At 41.9% G+C, this 18,285-nt stretch overlaps 1 protein-coding gene across 1 annotated transcript in view; it reads right to left on the bottom strand.

Annotated features, from left to right (window-relative positions):
* The window catches only part of LOC109927169 (PR domain containing 10), a 149,787-nt gene that overhangs the window by 3,293 nt on the left and 128,209 nt on the right, over positions 1 to 18,285 (bottom strand). The window contains exons 15-17 of the mRNA XM_048615381.1: positions 16,819 to 16,962; positions 12,259 to 12,427; positions 5,358 to 5,458 (exon numbers count right to left, since the gene is read on the bottom strand). Coding sequence (XP_048471338.1) covers positions 5,358 to 5,458; positions 12,259 to 12,427; positions 16,819 to 16,962 — 414 coding nt within the window. The remainder of the gene's footprint in view (positions 1 to 5,357; positions 5,459 to 12,258; positions 12,428 to 16,818; positions 16,963 to 18,285) is intronic.

Raw genomic sequence — 18,285 nt, forward strand, 5'->3', positions numbered from 1 at the left:
TTTCGGGTCCAGTTCTGAGGAAGGGTCACCGGACCCGAAACGTTAACTCTGTTTTCTCCTTCACAGATGCTGCCAGACCTGCTGAGCTTTTCCAGCAACTTTGTTTTTGTTCCTGATTTACAGCATCCACACATCTTTTGGTTTTTATCAGTTATACCCCAGGTTGCTTGGGAGATGAGGGAGAAAATTACAGAGGCCCAATCCAAATTTCTAAGTCATCTCTGGCCACAGGAGAGATGCCAGAAGAATGGAAGACAGCTTTGGTTCCACTTCACCTGGTGGTAGAAGTAGGCCAAGGGAACTATAGTCCAGTGAGTCTAACATCAGTGGTAGAAGCACTAATTGAGAAATAGTCAAGGGGAAAATTAATCTCCATTTAGAAAGGCAAGATTTGATCAGTGATAGTGTGCAATGGATTTCATCATCATAGAATCTCTACAAGGTGAAAACAGGTCCTTCGGCCCAACAAGTCCACACCGACCCTCAGAATATCCCACTCAGACCCATCCACCTATAACCCCACATTAGTATTACCAATCCACCTAGCCTGCACATCTTTGGACTGTGGGAGGAAACCGGAACACCCAGAGGAAACCCACACAGACACAGAGAGAATGTGCAAACTCCACACAGACAGTCGCCTCAGGCTGGAATCGAACCCGGGTCTCTGGTGCTGTGAGGCAGTAGTGCTAACCACTGAGCCACCGTGCCGCCCACCAATCATGCCTAGCAAAAGAGGTGACCAAGTGTTTGGATGAGAGTAGGGCAGTTGATGTCGTTTACACACATTTCAGCAATGTCTTTGGCAAGCTCCCATGTGAGAAACTGATAAAGAAGGTAAAAGCTAACAGGATCCAGGGTAATTTGGCAAAATTGGGTTAGCAACAGGAGACAGGTGGTAGAAGGCTGTTTGTGTGACTGGAGCCTGGTGTGCAGTGGTATTATACAGGGATCAGTGCTGGTTCCCTTATTGTTTGTGATATTCATAAATGACGCAGATGACGATGTGGGGGGTTAGAGAGAGAGAGACAGAAAAAGAGAGAGACGAGGGTGGTGGAGAGACAGAGAGAGAGAGAGAGAGAGATAGAGATGAGAAATAATGCTGTGGATGACACAAAGATTGGCTGGGTAGTTGACAGTGAGAAGGTGTCAGGTTACAGGAGGGTATAAATGGATTAGTCTGATGAGCAGATCAGAGCAGATGGAATTTAACACCAATAAATGTGAGATGATGCACTAGAAAGAAGGGGCGTGACAAGGATGTACTCAATGAATGGCAGGACATTCAGAGAAACAGAGGCATCTTGTCCACATATCCCTGAATGGTGACAGAACAAATTAATCGGGTAGTTAAGAAGGCAATGAGGATGCTTGGCTTTATCAGCTGAGACACAGATTATGAGAACAGGGAGGTCATGTTGGAGCTGTGCAGAACTTTGGTTAGGACACAGCTGGAGTAGTGCGCAGTTCTGGTCACTGCACTATAGGAAGGATATGATTGCACTGAGGGGCACAAAGGAGATTCACCAGAACGTTGCCTCACATCGAGCATTTCAGCTATGAACAGAGGCTGGATAAGCTTAGGTTGTTTTCTTTGAAAGAGAGAAGGCTGAAAGGGGACCTGAAAGAGGCATATTAAGATTTTGAGGGGCATGGACAGGATGAATAGAAAGCAGCTGCTCCCCTTAGTAATGGGGTCAATGCTAAGGGAGCATAATTTTACAGTGAAATGCAGGAGGTTTAAAGGGAATTTCAGGAAAATAGTTTTCACCCAGAGGGTGATGGGAATCTGAAATGCACTGCCGAAGGAGGGAAATTTCACAACCTTTAAAAAGTACATGAATGATCACTTTGGAATCTGATCCCGAGTGGAGCGGAGCGGAGACGGCCGCTGTACCCCAAGGGGAGCAGGGATGGCCAGCGGGCTGTAGGCCCAAATGGAGCAGGACAGCCAGCATGGTTGTTGGGCTGGGAACCAGTGAGGGCGGTCAGTAGTTTGCAAGCCTGGTCAGACCACATGTGAAAGACCGCTGAATTGATCTACTGCAGGGTCTTTATAAAAAACTGTAACGTTTATCTTTTTAACTTTAGTTCTTATTTTTCTAACCTATACAATGAATAACTGTAAGGTCAGAGAGTCACAAAGGTATACATAGAATCAGACACCCCTTTAGTCCAACTTGTCTATGCTGACCAGATATCCTAAATAAATCTAGTCTCAAGTGCCAGCATTTGGCCCATATCCCTCTATACCCTTGCTATTCATGTACCCATCCAGATGCCTTTTCAATGCTGTAATTGTACCAACCTCCACCACGTCCTCTGGCAGCTCATTCCATTCACACAACACCCTCTGTGTGAAAAAGTTGCCCCTTAGATCCCTTTTAAATCTTTCCCCTCTCACCTTAAACCTATGCCCTCTAGTTTTGGACTTCCCCAACCCAGGGTACAGACATTGTCTATTTACCCTATCCAATACCCTCATGATGTTATAAACCTCTAAAAGGGCAACCCTCAGCCTCTGACACTCCAGGGAAAATAGCCCCAGCCTATTCAGCCTCTCCTCATAGCTCAAACCCTCCAACCCTGGCAACATCCTCATAAATCCTTTCTGAACTCTTTCAAGTTTCACAATATCTTTCCTATAGCAGGGAGACCAGAACTGCACACAGTATTCCAATAGTGACCTAACTAATGTCCTGTACAGCCACAACATGACATCCCAACTCCTATACTCAATGCACTGACCAAAAATGGCAAGCATACCAAACGCCTTCTTCACTGTCCTATCTACCTGTGACTCCACTTTCAAGAAACTATGAACCTGCATTCCAAGGTCTCTTTGTTGAGCAACACTTCCTTGAACCTTACCATTAAGTGTATAAGTCCTGCCCTGATTTGCTTTTCCAAAACTTTATTTTCTTTATCTCTCTATTTTGTATCTTAGATTTGTAAACATGAGAAACATGAGAACAGATAACAGCTCAGGGCAGGAGCTTATGTTGTTTGGGCTACACAGCATGAATTTGAAGGATCCAACAGTCTACCTGCAGTTGGTGCCAATTTCCTTTTTTTTATTCATTAAAAGGATGAGGGCATCGCTGACCAGGCAGCATTTATTGCCCATCCCTAATTGCCCAGCGGGCAGTTGAGAGTCAACCACATTGCTGTGGGTCTGGAGTCACACGTAGGCCAGACCAGGTAAGGATGGCTGTTTCCTTCCCAAAAGGACCAGATGGGTTTTTCCGACAATTGGCAATGGATTTATAGTAGTCATTCGATTCTTAAATCCAGATATTTACTGAATTCAAATCCCACCATCTCCTGTGGCAGGATTCAAATCTGCGTCCCCAGAATGTTATCCCGATCTCTGGATTAACAGTCCAGTGATAATACCACTAGGCCATCGACTCCCCAGTTTTGCTGAGGTCAATGATTGGGGCACAACAACTTGCTTCAGTTCCCCTGGGTTGAGGATGGAGTTGTTGGGAAAAATCAGCCAGTATTCCTGTTTCATACCATTGCTGCTGGAAAGCAACTGGGAGAGGCTTACATGTGAGAGTGTCCAGCATCATGATGTTTACCATCTGGGAACAGGCACCAATTGCGAAGATTGTTCAAAAAGAGGGACCTTGGATTTCAATGACAGAGGCACACATTACAAAAAGCAAGTACGTTGCATCGAATCTTAATAAGACATTAGTTAGGCCCTTGCTTAGAGCACCACTCTGGGCACCCACTGCAGGAATCATGTCAAAATCATGAAGACGGCCCAGAAATTGACTAAAATGGCACCAGGATTGAAAGATCTCAGTTACATGACAAAGTTGGGTAAGCATGGATTTCTCACCTCTTAATAGAGAAGGTGGAGAGATTTCATAGGAATCATAGAGGAGTTGTTTCTGAACCATTAATGAGTAATTGCAGTTTTAAAGTGAACTGGTCGGATTTAAGAGAATATTGTAAAGTTCTTACGGCTTATAATACGCTAGCAAAAAGACAACAGGATTAAATTCCAACTACACTGAAATCAGCAATACTAAACATTTAGAGATAAAAGATTGCTTTCGGGAGAAAGGGCAGTGGGATTAATGGACAGTGTCATCAACAAGTTCATACAGATTCAATGAGTTCCCTTCTGTGTTATAACAGAAACATTAACAGAAACCTCTCAGAAACTGTAAAAAAATAAGAGAAAAATAAATAGATTATATGATCTCGTGTCTGATCTGATTCAACTCCACTTTTTCATCTACTCTCTGTATCCTTTTATTCTCCAAGAAATCAGTAAATCGGTCTCTCCCAGTCTCGAACAATGGATTTCAAACATTCACCACCCTCTACAGTGCAGAAATGTCTCTCATCTCAGTCCTAAATGATTGATCCCTTTCCCCAAGACTGTGCCTTCATGTTCTAGATTCCCCAGCCAAACAAACCCTGTGAAGTCCCTTCAGAGTCATGAAAATTTCAATGAGATCACCTCTCAATTATTCTAGACTCTAGAGAATATTGACCCAATTTACTTAGTCTCTCATCATTGGATAAACTCCTCATCCCAGGAATCAATCCAGTGAACCTTTGCAGACTGCCTGTAATGTAAAAATATCATTCCTTAATTACGGAGACCAAAATTGCACACAGTATTCCAGGTATGGTCTCACCAATGCGCTGTACAGTTGTAGCAAGAATTTTTTTTTGTTCTCTGATTTCTTTGCAAGTAAAACCAACATGCCATTTGCTTTCATAATTGCTGCATGCACCTGAATGCTCTCTGTATGAGCTCCATGCATGAGCACATTCATGTCTCTTTGAACATTAACATTTACAAGATTCACATCTCTTAAAAACATTCAATGTGTCTTTTTTGACAATCAAAGTGAATAGCTTCAAACTTACCCACATTTTACTGCATCTACCACCTTGCTTTCCACTCTCTGAACTTGTCTATATCTCTTTACAGCCTCTGAGTCCTCCTCACAGCTTACATTCCCACTGAGCATTGCATCTTTGGCAATTTAGTTTACAATCACCAAAAAGAGAATAAAAACAGAAGTTGCTGGAAAAGCTCAGCAAGTCTGGCAGCATCTGTTAAGAAAAATCAGAGTTAACGTTTCGGGACACTTCCTCAGAACAGTTCTGAGGAAGAGTCACTGAACCTGGAACGTTAGCCCTTATTTTTCTTCACAGATGTTGCCAGACCTGCCGAGCTTTTCCAGCAACTTCTGTTTTTGTTCCCGATTTACTTGGTTTTTATCAAAAAGAGAATATCCCACTTACAACTCTGAAGGAGAAGCATGCACCTCAACATCACAGTCTGTAACATTTTGAAGATATCATCCTCAACCAAATAAACTTACCTGTGTCACAGCTTTCACCTGGCCACTGTTTACTGTAGCTACAGGAGCTTCTGCAATAACATACTGGGTCTGAGGAATGGTCATCATCTGAATCTCAGAGGCTGCAACCGAGAAAATTTGTTTAAAGAGAAATTCTTTAACCACAGATTGAAACAACCGTCGGTTACAATTACAGAGGCCAGATGGGAAGACAGTCAATAATAACTTTAAAAATGATTTGCATTTATATTGCACCTTTAATTCAGTAAAACATCAAGGTGTTTCCCATAAGTATTACCAACAAAATTTGATGTTGGGCCACATAAAGGAATGTTTGGAAAGATGGTTGAGAGGTAGGTTTTAAGCAAAAACAGAAATTTCTGGAGAAGCTCAGTAGTCTGGCAGCAGCTGTGGAAAGAAAGCAATGTTAACGTTTCAAGTCGAGGGACTCTTCATTAGAACTGTTCAACTGTTAACTAGGAAAAAGTTGCAATTATTGAAGGGGGTGGGGAAGGATAAGTGAGCAGTTAAGTGGAGATGGAGCCGAGAGAGACATATAAAAGGGTTGGTAAACAAGGTGATTATGGACAGTAGGCCAGGACAGTAAAAAAGCTGAAAAAGTGATAGTAAGAGCTAACAGTAGGAGAAGATGGGATGGCTGTGCTGAATGCATCCCATATAATGTGATAATGTGACTAAGGAAGTGGTGAAAACGGGTGACTATGCTAAAAGCAACCCATTCCATAACAGGACTGGGTGTGGGAGTGGGTAAAAACGTGGGAGTGGGTAAAAACATGGAAGACGGAATCAGGCTGTGAAGTTATCAAACTCGGTGTTGGGTCCTATGCATTTATACTGTACCATCAAACAAATACAGGACAGGTACAGCAAGGGCTTAAATATGGAGTAAATCTTGCCCTCTATTTTTTAGTACAGCTCACATCCAGATTGTATATGCACTTTACAATTAGTTTTTCATTTGTTTCCATTGAAAATTTTCTTTTTCTCACATGGTCATTTACTTTAAAAATACTCCCAAATTTGATGAATGGCAAAGAACCAAATGTGACAAAATGACAATATTTTTGTGCAAAATGGTGACGATCCAGAATGCTCTGCCTGGAAAGATTCAATTTTGACTTTCAATATTTAAAGATGAACATTTTGTAACTGACAGCAAAAGGGCAGTGAAGTGAGATTAGCTGATCACCTCTTGCAGAAAGGCAGCATAGAGATGATGTGCTGAAACTATTTGGTGATTCTATGATTTAGCCACTCACTGACCACAAATGGAGTCACATTTGAAACAGCTGGTTTCACGCTAGGATTTCTGAAGGCATGAAACAAAAACTGTACATTTGGGTTTTTTTAAAAAAAGAAAATCTGGATCATATTTAGTTGCTGTGACCAGAACAATCATTCTTCCATTTCCTGTTTGGAGGAGAGCAAGTGCAGCAGTCCCCACACTAATAGCTTCAATGCTTGGGATTGCTAATTGAGATCATACTCTAAGACACTACATTCCCATCATATTCCCAATATGCCAATATCATACTAGTAGGGAGGCAGCTGGAATGGCAACAAAAGTCGAGCCTGATATACATTCCAGCAATTTGTAATCAACAGCATTAATGCTCATTAAGCTAACCAAGATTGAAGTCCCTCACAATTACTGTTTCCCAATGTTGCAATCACTCTAATTTCATGACTAATACCTCACCCTACATTTTCATTTCTGTTTCATGGTCTGTAAACAACTTTCACCAATCTTTGCGACACTTGTTTTTTTGTTCCACCAAAACTAATTCTACATTCTGATCTTCTGATCCAAGATTCTCTCTCAATAATATGCCAACCTCATCCTTTAACAATACCACGCTCCTTTTCCTGTTTTGCATATAAATAACTCCCATAAATCTTTGTTGCCTTTGCCGATTCTGTAGTCCACCCAGCCAAGCTAATTCTACTTCCTGATCTTCTGATTAAATATCCTCTCTCACTAACATGCTTATTTCATCCTTTATGAAGAGTGCTACCCAATCTCCCTTTCCTTTTTGCCTATCCATCCTATATTGAATACTCTTGAATGTTCATTTCCTAACCTATGTCACGCTGAAGCCACGACTCCATGATGGCATTAGGATAGACCATGTTTATTTGTGCAGTCACTTCACCGACTTTGTCGTGAATGCTCTGTGCATTCAGATGGTATGTCTTTGATCTGACTTTTATAACATTTTTCCATACTTTAAGCAACTTCTCATTTTGCTTACTGGTTTTCATTCTACTATTACCAGCTTTGTTTCTTTTCTATGACTCAGAAATAGGGACATTACCGCTGTGCCACAACAGCCCTTCACTTGACCTGCGAGTACACATGCTAATGTAAAACCTTTGTATCTGATCTAGATTAGCACTTCACAGAGTAGTGAGGAACTGTTGCACTTTTCCAAGCATTTTTTTTTGGCTGAGATATTGAAGGAATAACTCATTCTGATGGTACAGGTTGGTGACATGAATGAAAAACTGGTGAGGAGACAGGAGACAGAGAGCAGGGATAATGAATATACACAGGAGTAGGGTGTTCAAGAACAATCTGTTTTGGTGCCACAACTATTTGAACTGCTTAAAATGATTGGTTAGAAAGAAATAATTTCCTCTGTGGCTTAGTCTAGAATAATTAACACTAATGAATTTGGGATAAAGTCAAGAAGCATTTCAACAGTCAGACTTCAGCAAAATGTCTCCAAGAAGGCTGTTGAGGCTGCAATTAATGAAACATTTTACAAAGGAAACTGGTAGATTTTTGTTACCAAGAGTACCATGAAATAGGGTGCAAAAGCACATTTTAGCGAAGATGTGAAGGCATTGGAGAGACGAGGTTTACAAGAATGGTTCCAGGGATGAGACACTCAGTCATGAGAATAGATTGGAGAAGTTGGGGCTGTTTTCCTTGGAGAAGAGAAGGTTAAGCGGTGGTTTTAAACATCACGAGAGGTCTGGACAGAGTTATTACAGAGAGACTGTTCCTGTTCATAAAAGGATTGAGAAACAGATTGCACAGATTTCAAGTATTTTCCAAAGTGACAAAAAAACTTTTTCATACAGTGAGTGGTTCAGGTCCGAATGCACTGCCTGGAAATGTGATGAGACAGGTTCAATTGAGGCATTCAAGAGGGAACTGGATGCTCATTCAATAGAAACAACGTGGAGGGCTACAAGGAAAAGGTAGGAAACTGGCACCAAATTAAAATGTTCATACATAATGGGCTCCTCTGCACCATAACAATTCTGTGAATCTGGCTGGTATGGATCTACTCAATGACAGAATATGTTCAAAGGACTGAATGGCCTCTTTAAGTTCATGTTTTCTATTATGAAATACTTTTTCCGCATTCTGACAAAGGTAACCTTGAGGTTCACTCAAGATACTCTTAGGGTTCTTACGTTAACAGTTTCCAAATGTTAGTAATATTCGTTTCTGCCCAGCGATAGGGACTTGTTGCATTTTTTGACAGGTCACTCAGGGGTCACTGAAGAGGAGTTCAATGTTACACACAATAGTGAGGAAATGAGACAGGAACAGAAACAGATTCTGAGCTGGGAGTACTGTAATCAGCTGTGCTTCTGGGAAGATAGCAAAAGTACACAGATTCTGTTTAGGGGTCTCAGTGGCAACTCAAGGGCAGTTGGATGGCTCTGTGCCATTAGAAATTAGGAAAGGGTCTAAGAATTAGTAGGCAGCTAAGTGTTGGAGTCAGGACGCAGAAGAAATACTGGGGAACTGAGAAAATGGAAAGGTCATGGGCTCTGTAAAGGAGCTTGGAAAAAAACCCAGGGGAAGGACTGGCTTGGTGAGGCTAGTTTTTGGAGAAGAGAGAGTTATGTTTTTGGAATAAGTAATGACTACCGGAGTGAAATTTTGGAGTTCAGGGAAACTCAGCTGAGTGATTACACAGAACAGGAGCAATTGTTGAGGCAGTCAAAGACTGAGCAACTCAAGAGGGAGCTTCAAGGTGAGATCGTCAAAAGTGAAGAACTGTCATCCCCGTGAGGTTTAATGATATTCAATAACCCAATTGGTCATTAATGTCCAGAAGGAACCACTGAGAAATCAGTGGGATCTGTCATGATCACATCTGCTATTTGATGAGCACTGCGTGGTATTCAGTCACAAGCTACTACGCATATTTATTACATGTTAATTATGTGTGTTAGAAATAAACTGTACTTCCTTGCGGATTGTATTAATTTGCTAATGTTGCATGGTAAAGTTTATTATTATTTACTCAAAAATGTAAAATCTTGCGTCTTTATTCTCTAAGGACTCCAGGTCACTGACCACTCTTCCCCACTCCAGGTCACTGATCCTCATCACACAGAGGTCCCCACAATAGATTTCCTTAGGGCTAGGCTAATTCACGCGCACTCTGTGAAGCTGTGTGCAGTTATTCAAGTGCAGGATACATAGCGCCTCAGCCTAGATCAGCATGCTTTGGTCACACTGACTACAGGTTAGTTTCTTGGCCACCACAAAGAAAAGGTTGGTATTAGCCAGTCTCTGGGCATGGTAAACGTGTGACAAGACAGAAAGATTCACTGACAACCTGCAGGGGTTGTTCTGATAAAACCATGTGTAAATGTTGACTTTGAACCTTAGCCAAATGGACAAAATCAATAATGAAAAGATCCTTGTCACATCGAAACCTGAAAAGTCAATCTGAGTCATAAAGGCTATGATAGGTTGAGATCTCCATTCTCTTAAGAGGCAGACGAGGCCCACCAGAATAATTTACTTTAGATTTCTTGACTTGTGAAATAGTCTTCCTGCAGAACTCTTTCCTAAGCCTTGACCCCAGATGGTGCCAGCTATTGTCCATAGTGGGTTGGGTTGAGACGAGACATAAATTGGACCCTTGTTGTAAGATAGTCCTTAAAACTTGTCAAATTGTAGCGTTAAAACTGATTTCCAGTTGTCACTATAGCAATTAAGACACAATGGGCTGAATGACCCCCTTCTGTGTTGTGACCTTTCTATGATTCTATATTGCCCTGATGGTACGCAGCAGTAATTCTCCCAGCCATAGCTCGCACCTGCATTGGCTGTTTCCCTCTGAAAATATTCTCCCCTTCTACCTGGTGCCCTTACTGGACCAGTGAAGAAACTATGCTTAACTGTGGTGACTTGTTACACACCAAACCGATGGTATTGTGGACAGTGAAGAAGATCATCTAGGATTACAAAGAGATCTTGATCAATTGGGCCAATGGGCCAGGGAGGGACAGATGGCGTTTAATTTGGATAAATGTGAGGTGTTGCATTATGGTAAAACGAACAAGGACAGGACTTGTACAGTTAATGGTAGGGCCCTGGGAAGTGTTGTTGAACAGAGTCATAAGGGTTCAGGTGCATAGATCTTTGAAATTTGCATCATAGGTAGTCAGCATGGTAAAGAAGGCGCTTAGCACACTTGCCTTCATTGCTCATATCTTCGAGTATAGGAGCTGGGCATTATGTTGCGGTTGTATAGGATGTTGGTGAGGCCACCTTTGGAGTACTGTACATACTTCTGGTTGTCAGGCTGTAGACTGTTTTCGCTGGAGTGTAGGAGATTGAGGGGTGACTTATAATCTTATACAGGTTTATAAAATCATGAGGGGCATAGATAAAGGTGAATAGCAAAGGTCTTTTCCCAATGGTAGGGGAGTTCAAATCTAGGAGGCATAGTTTTAAGGTGAGAGGAGAAATATTTAAAAGGGACCTGAGGGTCAATTTTTTCCATTCAGCGGGTGATTCATACGTTGAATGAACTGCTAGTGGAAGTGGTCAATGCAGGTACAGTTACAACATTTAAAAAGACATTTGGACAGGTGCATGAATAGGAAAGGTTTAGAGGGATATGAACTAAACACAGGCAAATGCAGACAAAAGTTTAGTTTGAGAAATTTGGTCGGCATAAATGAATTGGACCAAAGGGTCCGTTTCCATGATGTATTACTCTATGACAAGAAAGTCCCTGTGGATCTCACACTTTGTCTACTTTTTAAAAATGTTACTGGTCCCTAAACAGATTGCAACACAAATTTGGTGGCAAGACCAGGATCGTAACAATTCCAAATGATCACAAAACACTACTCAAAGAGCAGCAAGTTTCCTAGCTGTCTCGGCCAGCATTCTTTGCTCAATGCAATAAAAGATGATGAACAGATAAGTCTACAAATGGCGGTGGTAGGAAAGGCCTTTGAGATTTCTAAAGATGAATAGAGAACCAAATAAATGCTGATGTGTTAGAGAGCAGCTATCCATTTGCACCAATGCCCTCAGGAAGAGAAATTAAATAATTTCTACAGGATATCCACAGGGAAGGATCCTCCTCAATATTTCTCACGTTAGCAAGCATAAAGACAGAGCCACCGACAACAGCTTGTAGTGACTATAATGTAGCCAGATGGATCTCATTGAATAGGAGTTCCCTGATGGGGCTGTTAATCTGGTCCAAACAGGGAGCCCTGGCTGACAGTCAAAAACAGGAGTGTCGCTCTGAGGGGGCTGGATCAGTGTCAAGACCTTTCCACATGTAAATAAAGAGTGACTTGGTGATGGGATACTGGCTTCTGTGGAGTTATTTCACAGATCTCAAATCCAATTCAGTTAAATTGACTCTGCCTAGCCTACTGTCATTACAGTTCCGAAAATGTCTATCAGCATTTGAGAGACTTGAACAATTGGTTCTAACTGAGAAATTCTGGCTGACTAAGTGCTCTGTACAGACAATTTTTGGATAGAAGAAATTATATTTTCATTTACTAGATTATACAGCTAGTGTGTTGGTTTTATATATATAGGAAAGGAGAGGAAGATGTGTACAGACTCGTGACAAGATGGTTCATGGTTGGGTCTTGAATTATGACAGCCACTTACAGTAGTTGCGAAAGGATCCCCAGGTGCTAGGAAGGTATGTATGCTGTACAGAAGCTGTTGGTTGTTGCTGTAACACTGGGTTTTGTGTTGATGTTCCGCCCTGTATCTGAGAAGGACTGAGTTCTTGTGGTGGTTGCGAAGAAGGGCTCAGTGGCTGACCTCCTCCAGTCTACAATCAAACACACATTTCCAAGAGAATGAGAACATCAGTTAACAAACAGATATTACTACACAATCTAAAGCAGTGCTCATAGTACTGAGAATACTCTTTCATTTAAGTTTGTTAGAATCTTGACCTAAGTAGGCTGTGATAGAGGCTGGAGGAAACTCTTTGGAACAAACAGATCAACAAAATCCTGAGTACTGAGAGGTATTGCTCCATTGTATATAATTTTTTGAAGAACTCGGAATAATTGTAAACTTCTGAACTTCAACTCTAAATGCTTGTGAATAACAAAAACTCACAACCTCTTTGCTGCTCAGTGTAAACAGAGATCCCTCACCCATGAACTTTATGAATTGTACAGTATGGCTGCTACCAGAGCAAAGTCAGTTCAACAACATTTACTTTCAGATTCAGCCCTGAGGAATGTCCTGCACCCTCAGACTGATGTTACTGAGCATTCTTCTGACCTAGATGTTTTCATTCTTTTCACAACACGGGAGCGAGTCAATTCCTGGTCACAGTTCTGGGAAGACTATCACTTGGAGGATGATGTTTCATAGCATCATGATACTTTTTGGTCAGACTCTTTCAAGTCAAGTTGCCGTGAAAGACTCCACAAAAATGGGGTAAGAAGAAGGAGGAACACAACATATTCAAGATGTTCACTTTTTGAAGAAAGGTCATTCAGTTTGCTCATTCAATTAACCCCTGGAGGTCACCTCATCATTGTGAACTAAGCAGAAGACAGTAATTTCCAAGAGGGAAAACATTCAAAAGAAATGACGGATTACATGTAGGTTACCGTTTCTAGTAAAGGATTTATAGCTGCGCCAGATAAGATACCATTAATTGTGACAGGCAAATCTCAAGAGCTAGCTAGGTTCTGAAGGCTTGGTAATGAGAATTGATGTTAACGTTTTGCTGCTGCACAGTTGGAGGAAGCATGTTTCGGACAATATGTTCAAACGTGACCTAAATGCTTTCAAAGCACTATGTAAGGAAGTTTTCCCAGTGATATTCATCCCTCAAAACTGGATAACTGATAGTCACCTCATGACTACAGAGTACTGGACATACTTAAATCGATTGCTTGGTCAGAGGCCTCACTGATGATGTTACCTAGCATGGTGACGAAACGTCTGAACGAAAACAAGCCAGCTCGGCCATAGCAAGCCTCACCCATAACTCGAGCTACAAATCTTTGCTAAAACTTTAATCGATTGCGATGATTACCTGCATGGCAACGTTACAAATAACATGTCTGTGAAGAGCTTTGTAATATCCCAAGCATTTGAAAGCTGCTACAGAAATGTAATATTTGTTTCAACTCTAAATAAGCCTTTGCATAACTGAAGATAAGCTCCTAGAATATGGCAGTTACTGCTCCCTGAGCACCCTCGGATGTTCAGATCTGAGTGAATGTACCAATGACCTACACTGATACACCACACATTTCATAAATACTCCATAGATGCAAAGTAAAGCTGGATGCATGAAAATTGTAACACAATTTCTTGATCTAGCGGAGTCGTAAAATAAATTAAATGGAACTTGTATGTGTATAGTACATTATCACATCCTGAGGATGTCCCAAAGCTCCTTAAAAACATTCAGAGAACATAGAACTTGGAACAATACAGCACAGGAACGGGTCCTTCAGCCTACGATGTTATGCCAAGCATGATGCCAAATTAAGCTAATCCCTTCTGCCTGCCCTTGATCCATATCTCTCCATTCCTTGCATATTCATGTGCTTATCTGAAAAACTCTTAAACACCCCTATCGTATCTGCCTCCTCCACCACCACCACAGGTAGTGTGTCCCAGACTCCTACCGCTGTGTATAAAAACTTGCTCCACACATCTCCTTTGAACTTTCTCGCACTCACCTTAAATGCATGCCCTCTAGTGTTAGACATTTAAGCTCTGGGAAAAAGATTCTGACCGTGAACCCTATCTATGCATCTCATAATTTTATAGATTTCTACCAAGTCTCCCCTCAGCCTCCGCCGCTCCAGAGAAAACAACCCGAGTGTTTCTAGCCTCTCCTTATAGCTCATTCCCTCTAATCCAGGCAGCATCCTGGTAAACCTCTTTCGCACTCTCTCCAAAGCCTCCACAGCCTACTTGTAATGTGGTAGCCCAAATTGAATGCAATATTCTAAGTGTGGCTAACTAAAGTCTTATAAAGCTGTAACATGACATCCTGACTCTTGCACTCAATTCCCTGAGCAATAAAGGCAAGCATGTCACATGCCTTCTTTACAACCCTAGGGGCTCATCCACTTTAATGCTCTTCAAGAGTCCCAACACCACTTTTCTTGATCTCAAAATGCTGTAGCATATTAGCATGCTCCACACAAATCTCACTATCCTCCATATCCTTCTCCTGGGTGAATACTGACACAAAGTACTCATTTAGGGTCTCACCCACATCCTCTGCCTTGAAGCACAAGTTCCCCACTTTATCCTTGAGTGGTCCTATCTTGAATGGAGGGAAGGTCTTACGAGGAAAGGTTGAGAGAGCTAGGGCTTTTCTCTTTAGAAAAATGAAGGATGAGAGGTGACTTGATAGAGGTGTACAAAATGATCAGAGGTATAGATAGAGTAGACAGCCAGAGACTTTTTCCTAGGGTGGAGGTAGCTATTACGAGGGGGCATAGATTTAAAATGGAGTGGAGGTAGATATAGGGGAGTCGTCAGAGGTAGTTTCTTTACTCAGAGAGTGGTCGGGGCATGGAATGAATTGCCGGAGAGGGTAGTGGAGTCGGCCTCATTAGGGGCATTTAAGCGGCTACTAGATAAGCATATGGATGATAGTATAAGGTAGGGGTGGAGGTTAGATAGACCTTAGGATTAGGGTAAAAGTTCGGCACAACATCATAGGCCAAAGGGCCTGTACTGTGCTATACTGTTCTATGTTCTCCCTAGTTATCCTCTCGTTTTTAATGTATGTATAGAATGCCTTTGGATTCTCTTTAACCCTACTTGCCAAAGTCATTTCATGGCCCCTTCTTGTTCTCCTAATTCCCTGCTTGAGTTCCTTCCAGCTTTCTTTATATTCTCCACTAGCCCAGTCTGATTTTAGCTTCCTAAACCTTACATATATGTTTCTTTACTCCTTTTGACTAAATTCATAACCTTCCACATTATCCAAGGATCCCTTACCTTGCCATCCTCGTCCTTCCTCCTTACTGGAACATGTTGGTCCTGAACTCGGATTCGTAGTTCTTTAAACCATTCCCACATGTCAAATGTGGACTTGCCCGATAACAGCTCCTCCCAATTAACACTCCCTAGCTCCTGCCTAATACTGACATAATTTGCCTTTCCCCAATTTAGTCCCTTCCCGCAAGGTCCTGACTTATCCTTATTATTCAATACTTTCAAAGTGCTTTTACTGCTATTTAGGAAAACGTAGGCCTGTTTCCTGGCTAGGAGGATGCACTGTTTGGTTAATGTGGACAGACAATACTTGTGCTCTGTTTTAGGAAATCATGGCAGATATTTAGTGTGTCCATCTGTAAAAGATTGTCGAGCATTCACTGTACAACCCGTTGTGGGCATTTTGGTTCAAGATACAAACCAAAAGATGGAGCAAAGCACTTCTTATGCTCATCAAATGGTACATCTTGAGAACATGTGCCAAGGACACAAACTGAAACCTCAGGCACAGGGCTTGACTTAAAATAGTATGAGTGTAGAAAGAGCAGAATAGTAAATCCTGTTCCTGGTCAACTTACTGAGTAGAAGAGCAAGGCAATGACGTTGAACTTGGATAAGACACTGGTTAGAGTTTAGTTGGAGTACTGTGTTCAGTTGTGGGCACCACATTATAGGAAAGATGTGAATGCAGAACAGTGCAGAAGTGATTGACAAAAACAGTCCCAGGAATAAGACACTTCTACTATGAGGATAGATTGAAGAAGTTGTGACTGTTTCCCTTGGAGAGAAGGCAGCTGAGAGGAGATTTGACAGAGGTGATCAAAAACATGAGTGGGCTGGATACAGTCGATTGGGAGAAGCTATTCCCACGCATTAAAAAAAACACAAGAATGAGATGTCATAGATTTAGTGCCAACATAGATGTGCAAAAGAAGCAGGGGTGATGTGAGGAAAAACCTTTCCGCAGTGAATAGTTAAGGTATGCAACGTACTGCCTGGAAACATGGTGGAGGCAGGTTCAATTGAGGCATTCAAGAGGGTGCTGGAAGATTACTTGGATATAAACAGTGTGCGAGGATAAAAACAGGAAATTGGCACGAGGTAACGGTGCTCGTCTGAAGAGCCGCCGCAGGCATGATGGGCCAATTGACTAGCTCTGCACCGTAACAATTCTGTGATTGTGTGAACATTTTCCACTTCACCTGCAAGAAAGGTATTGTGCACTGTTACCTGGGACCCAGTGGGGGCTATGGAAGTGGACTGATCGGGCACCTGGACATGCTGGACTTGAACAGAGTGCTGGCTGAAAGCATGAGGATCATGCAGCTGACTGACGTCCACTGTCGAATGCTGATTCTGCTGGGGGGAGGATGCCTGAAATGAAGTGGGAACAGGAGGAGAAATTAATCTTCATACAATCTGTGAGAAATAACGCTACATCACTTCATGTTGTGACCATATTAATGCTCTGTGTTCTAAAATGAGGATTGTTTTGTTCTGGATAACACAGCGTGGAGCTGGAGGAACACAGCAGACCAGGCAGGATCATAGGAGCAGGAAAGCTGACATTTCGGGTTGGAACCCTTCTTCAGACTTTCCTGCTCCTCTGATGCTGCCTGGCCTGCTGTATTCCTCCAGCTCCACGCTGTGTTATCTCTGACTCCAGCATCTACAGTTCTTACTATCTTTGATTGTTTTGTTCTACTTTTCTGACAGAAGGCACCAACTCTTCTTGGAATACAGATGGATAGCCTCTGGGCCAACTAAAAAGGTTGACCATAGGATTCATGTCTCATTAGAGAAAGACTACTAGAGGTGAGTTTAACCTGAAGGACACCATGCCTCAGGCCAGGGGCGAGGTTGAGAAGATGGGACCTCAGCCGGTGTGGGAATTGAACCCATGCTGTTGGAATCACACTGAATCACAAACTATCCATCCAGCCAACTGAGCTAACCAACTCCTTCTTTTCGAACTAATACACAATGGTAATGTAAGCCAATTCATCAGGGTAGCACACAGGTGGGAATTTGATCAACAGGCTTGACAGCAAGCTGTAATGCAAAAGGCTTGCTGACTCATTCTGTGCACTTCACCCTCAAAGAACTTCCGGACTTGAACTTAAAGTACTGGATGTGGGTCAGCAGCTGGTTGGTTAAATAAAGAAAGTCTCCTCTGAGGATGATGGCACAAGGAGAAGCAAAGGGCACCTCCTCGAGAAAGAAAATCTTAGAAAATAGGAGTAGGAGAAGGTATGCAGCCTGTGATCTAGCTCCACCATTCAACACAATCATGGCTGATCCTCTCTTCATGACAAACTCCTGCTGTTTCTCATCCCCTCAACACCTTTAGATTTCAGAAATCAATGTATTTTTTTTCTTAAATATATTCTGTAACTTGGACTCCTTTGCCTTCGGTCATAGAGAATTCCACAGGTTCACCACTCTCCAGGTAAAATTTTTTTTTCTCATTTCAGTCCAAAATGGCTAACCACATACCACGGAGTAGAGGAATGGAGGACCCTGAGGCAGGCAGTCCATTGTATCTACTGGACCCTAAGACTTCAACAGAAAGGAAGATATATTTCATTTTTTATTGTATTCTTAAGCGATAACATCGGTTTGTTTCTAAGGTTTAAGTTTGTACAGCAAATGAGAGAGAAGACCAATTAATTAAGCAAATTAATTGTAATTATTATT

Source organism: Rhincodon typus, chromosome 32 (genome assembly GCF_021869965.1).
Source record: "Rhincodon typus isolate 14 chromosome 32, sRhiTyp1.1, whole genome shotgun sequence".
Classification (NCBI taxonomy): Eukaryota; Metazoa; Chordata; class Chondrichthyes; order Orectolobiformes; family Rhincodontidae; genus Rhincodon; species Rhincodon typus.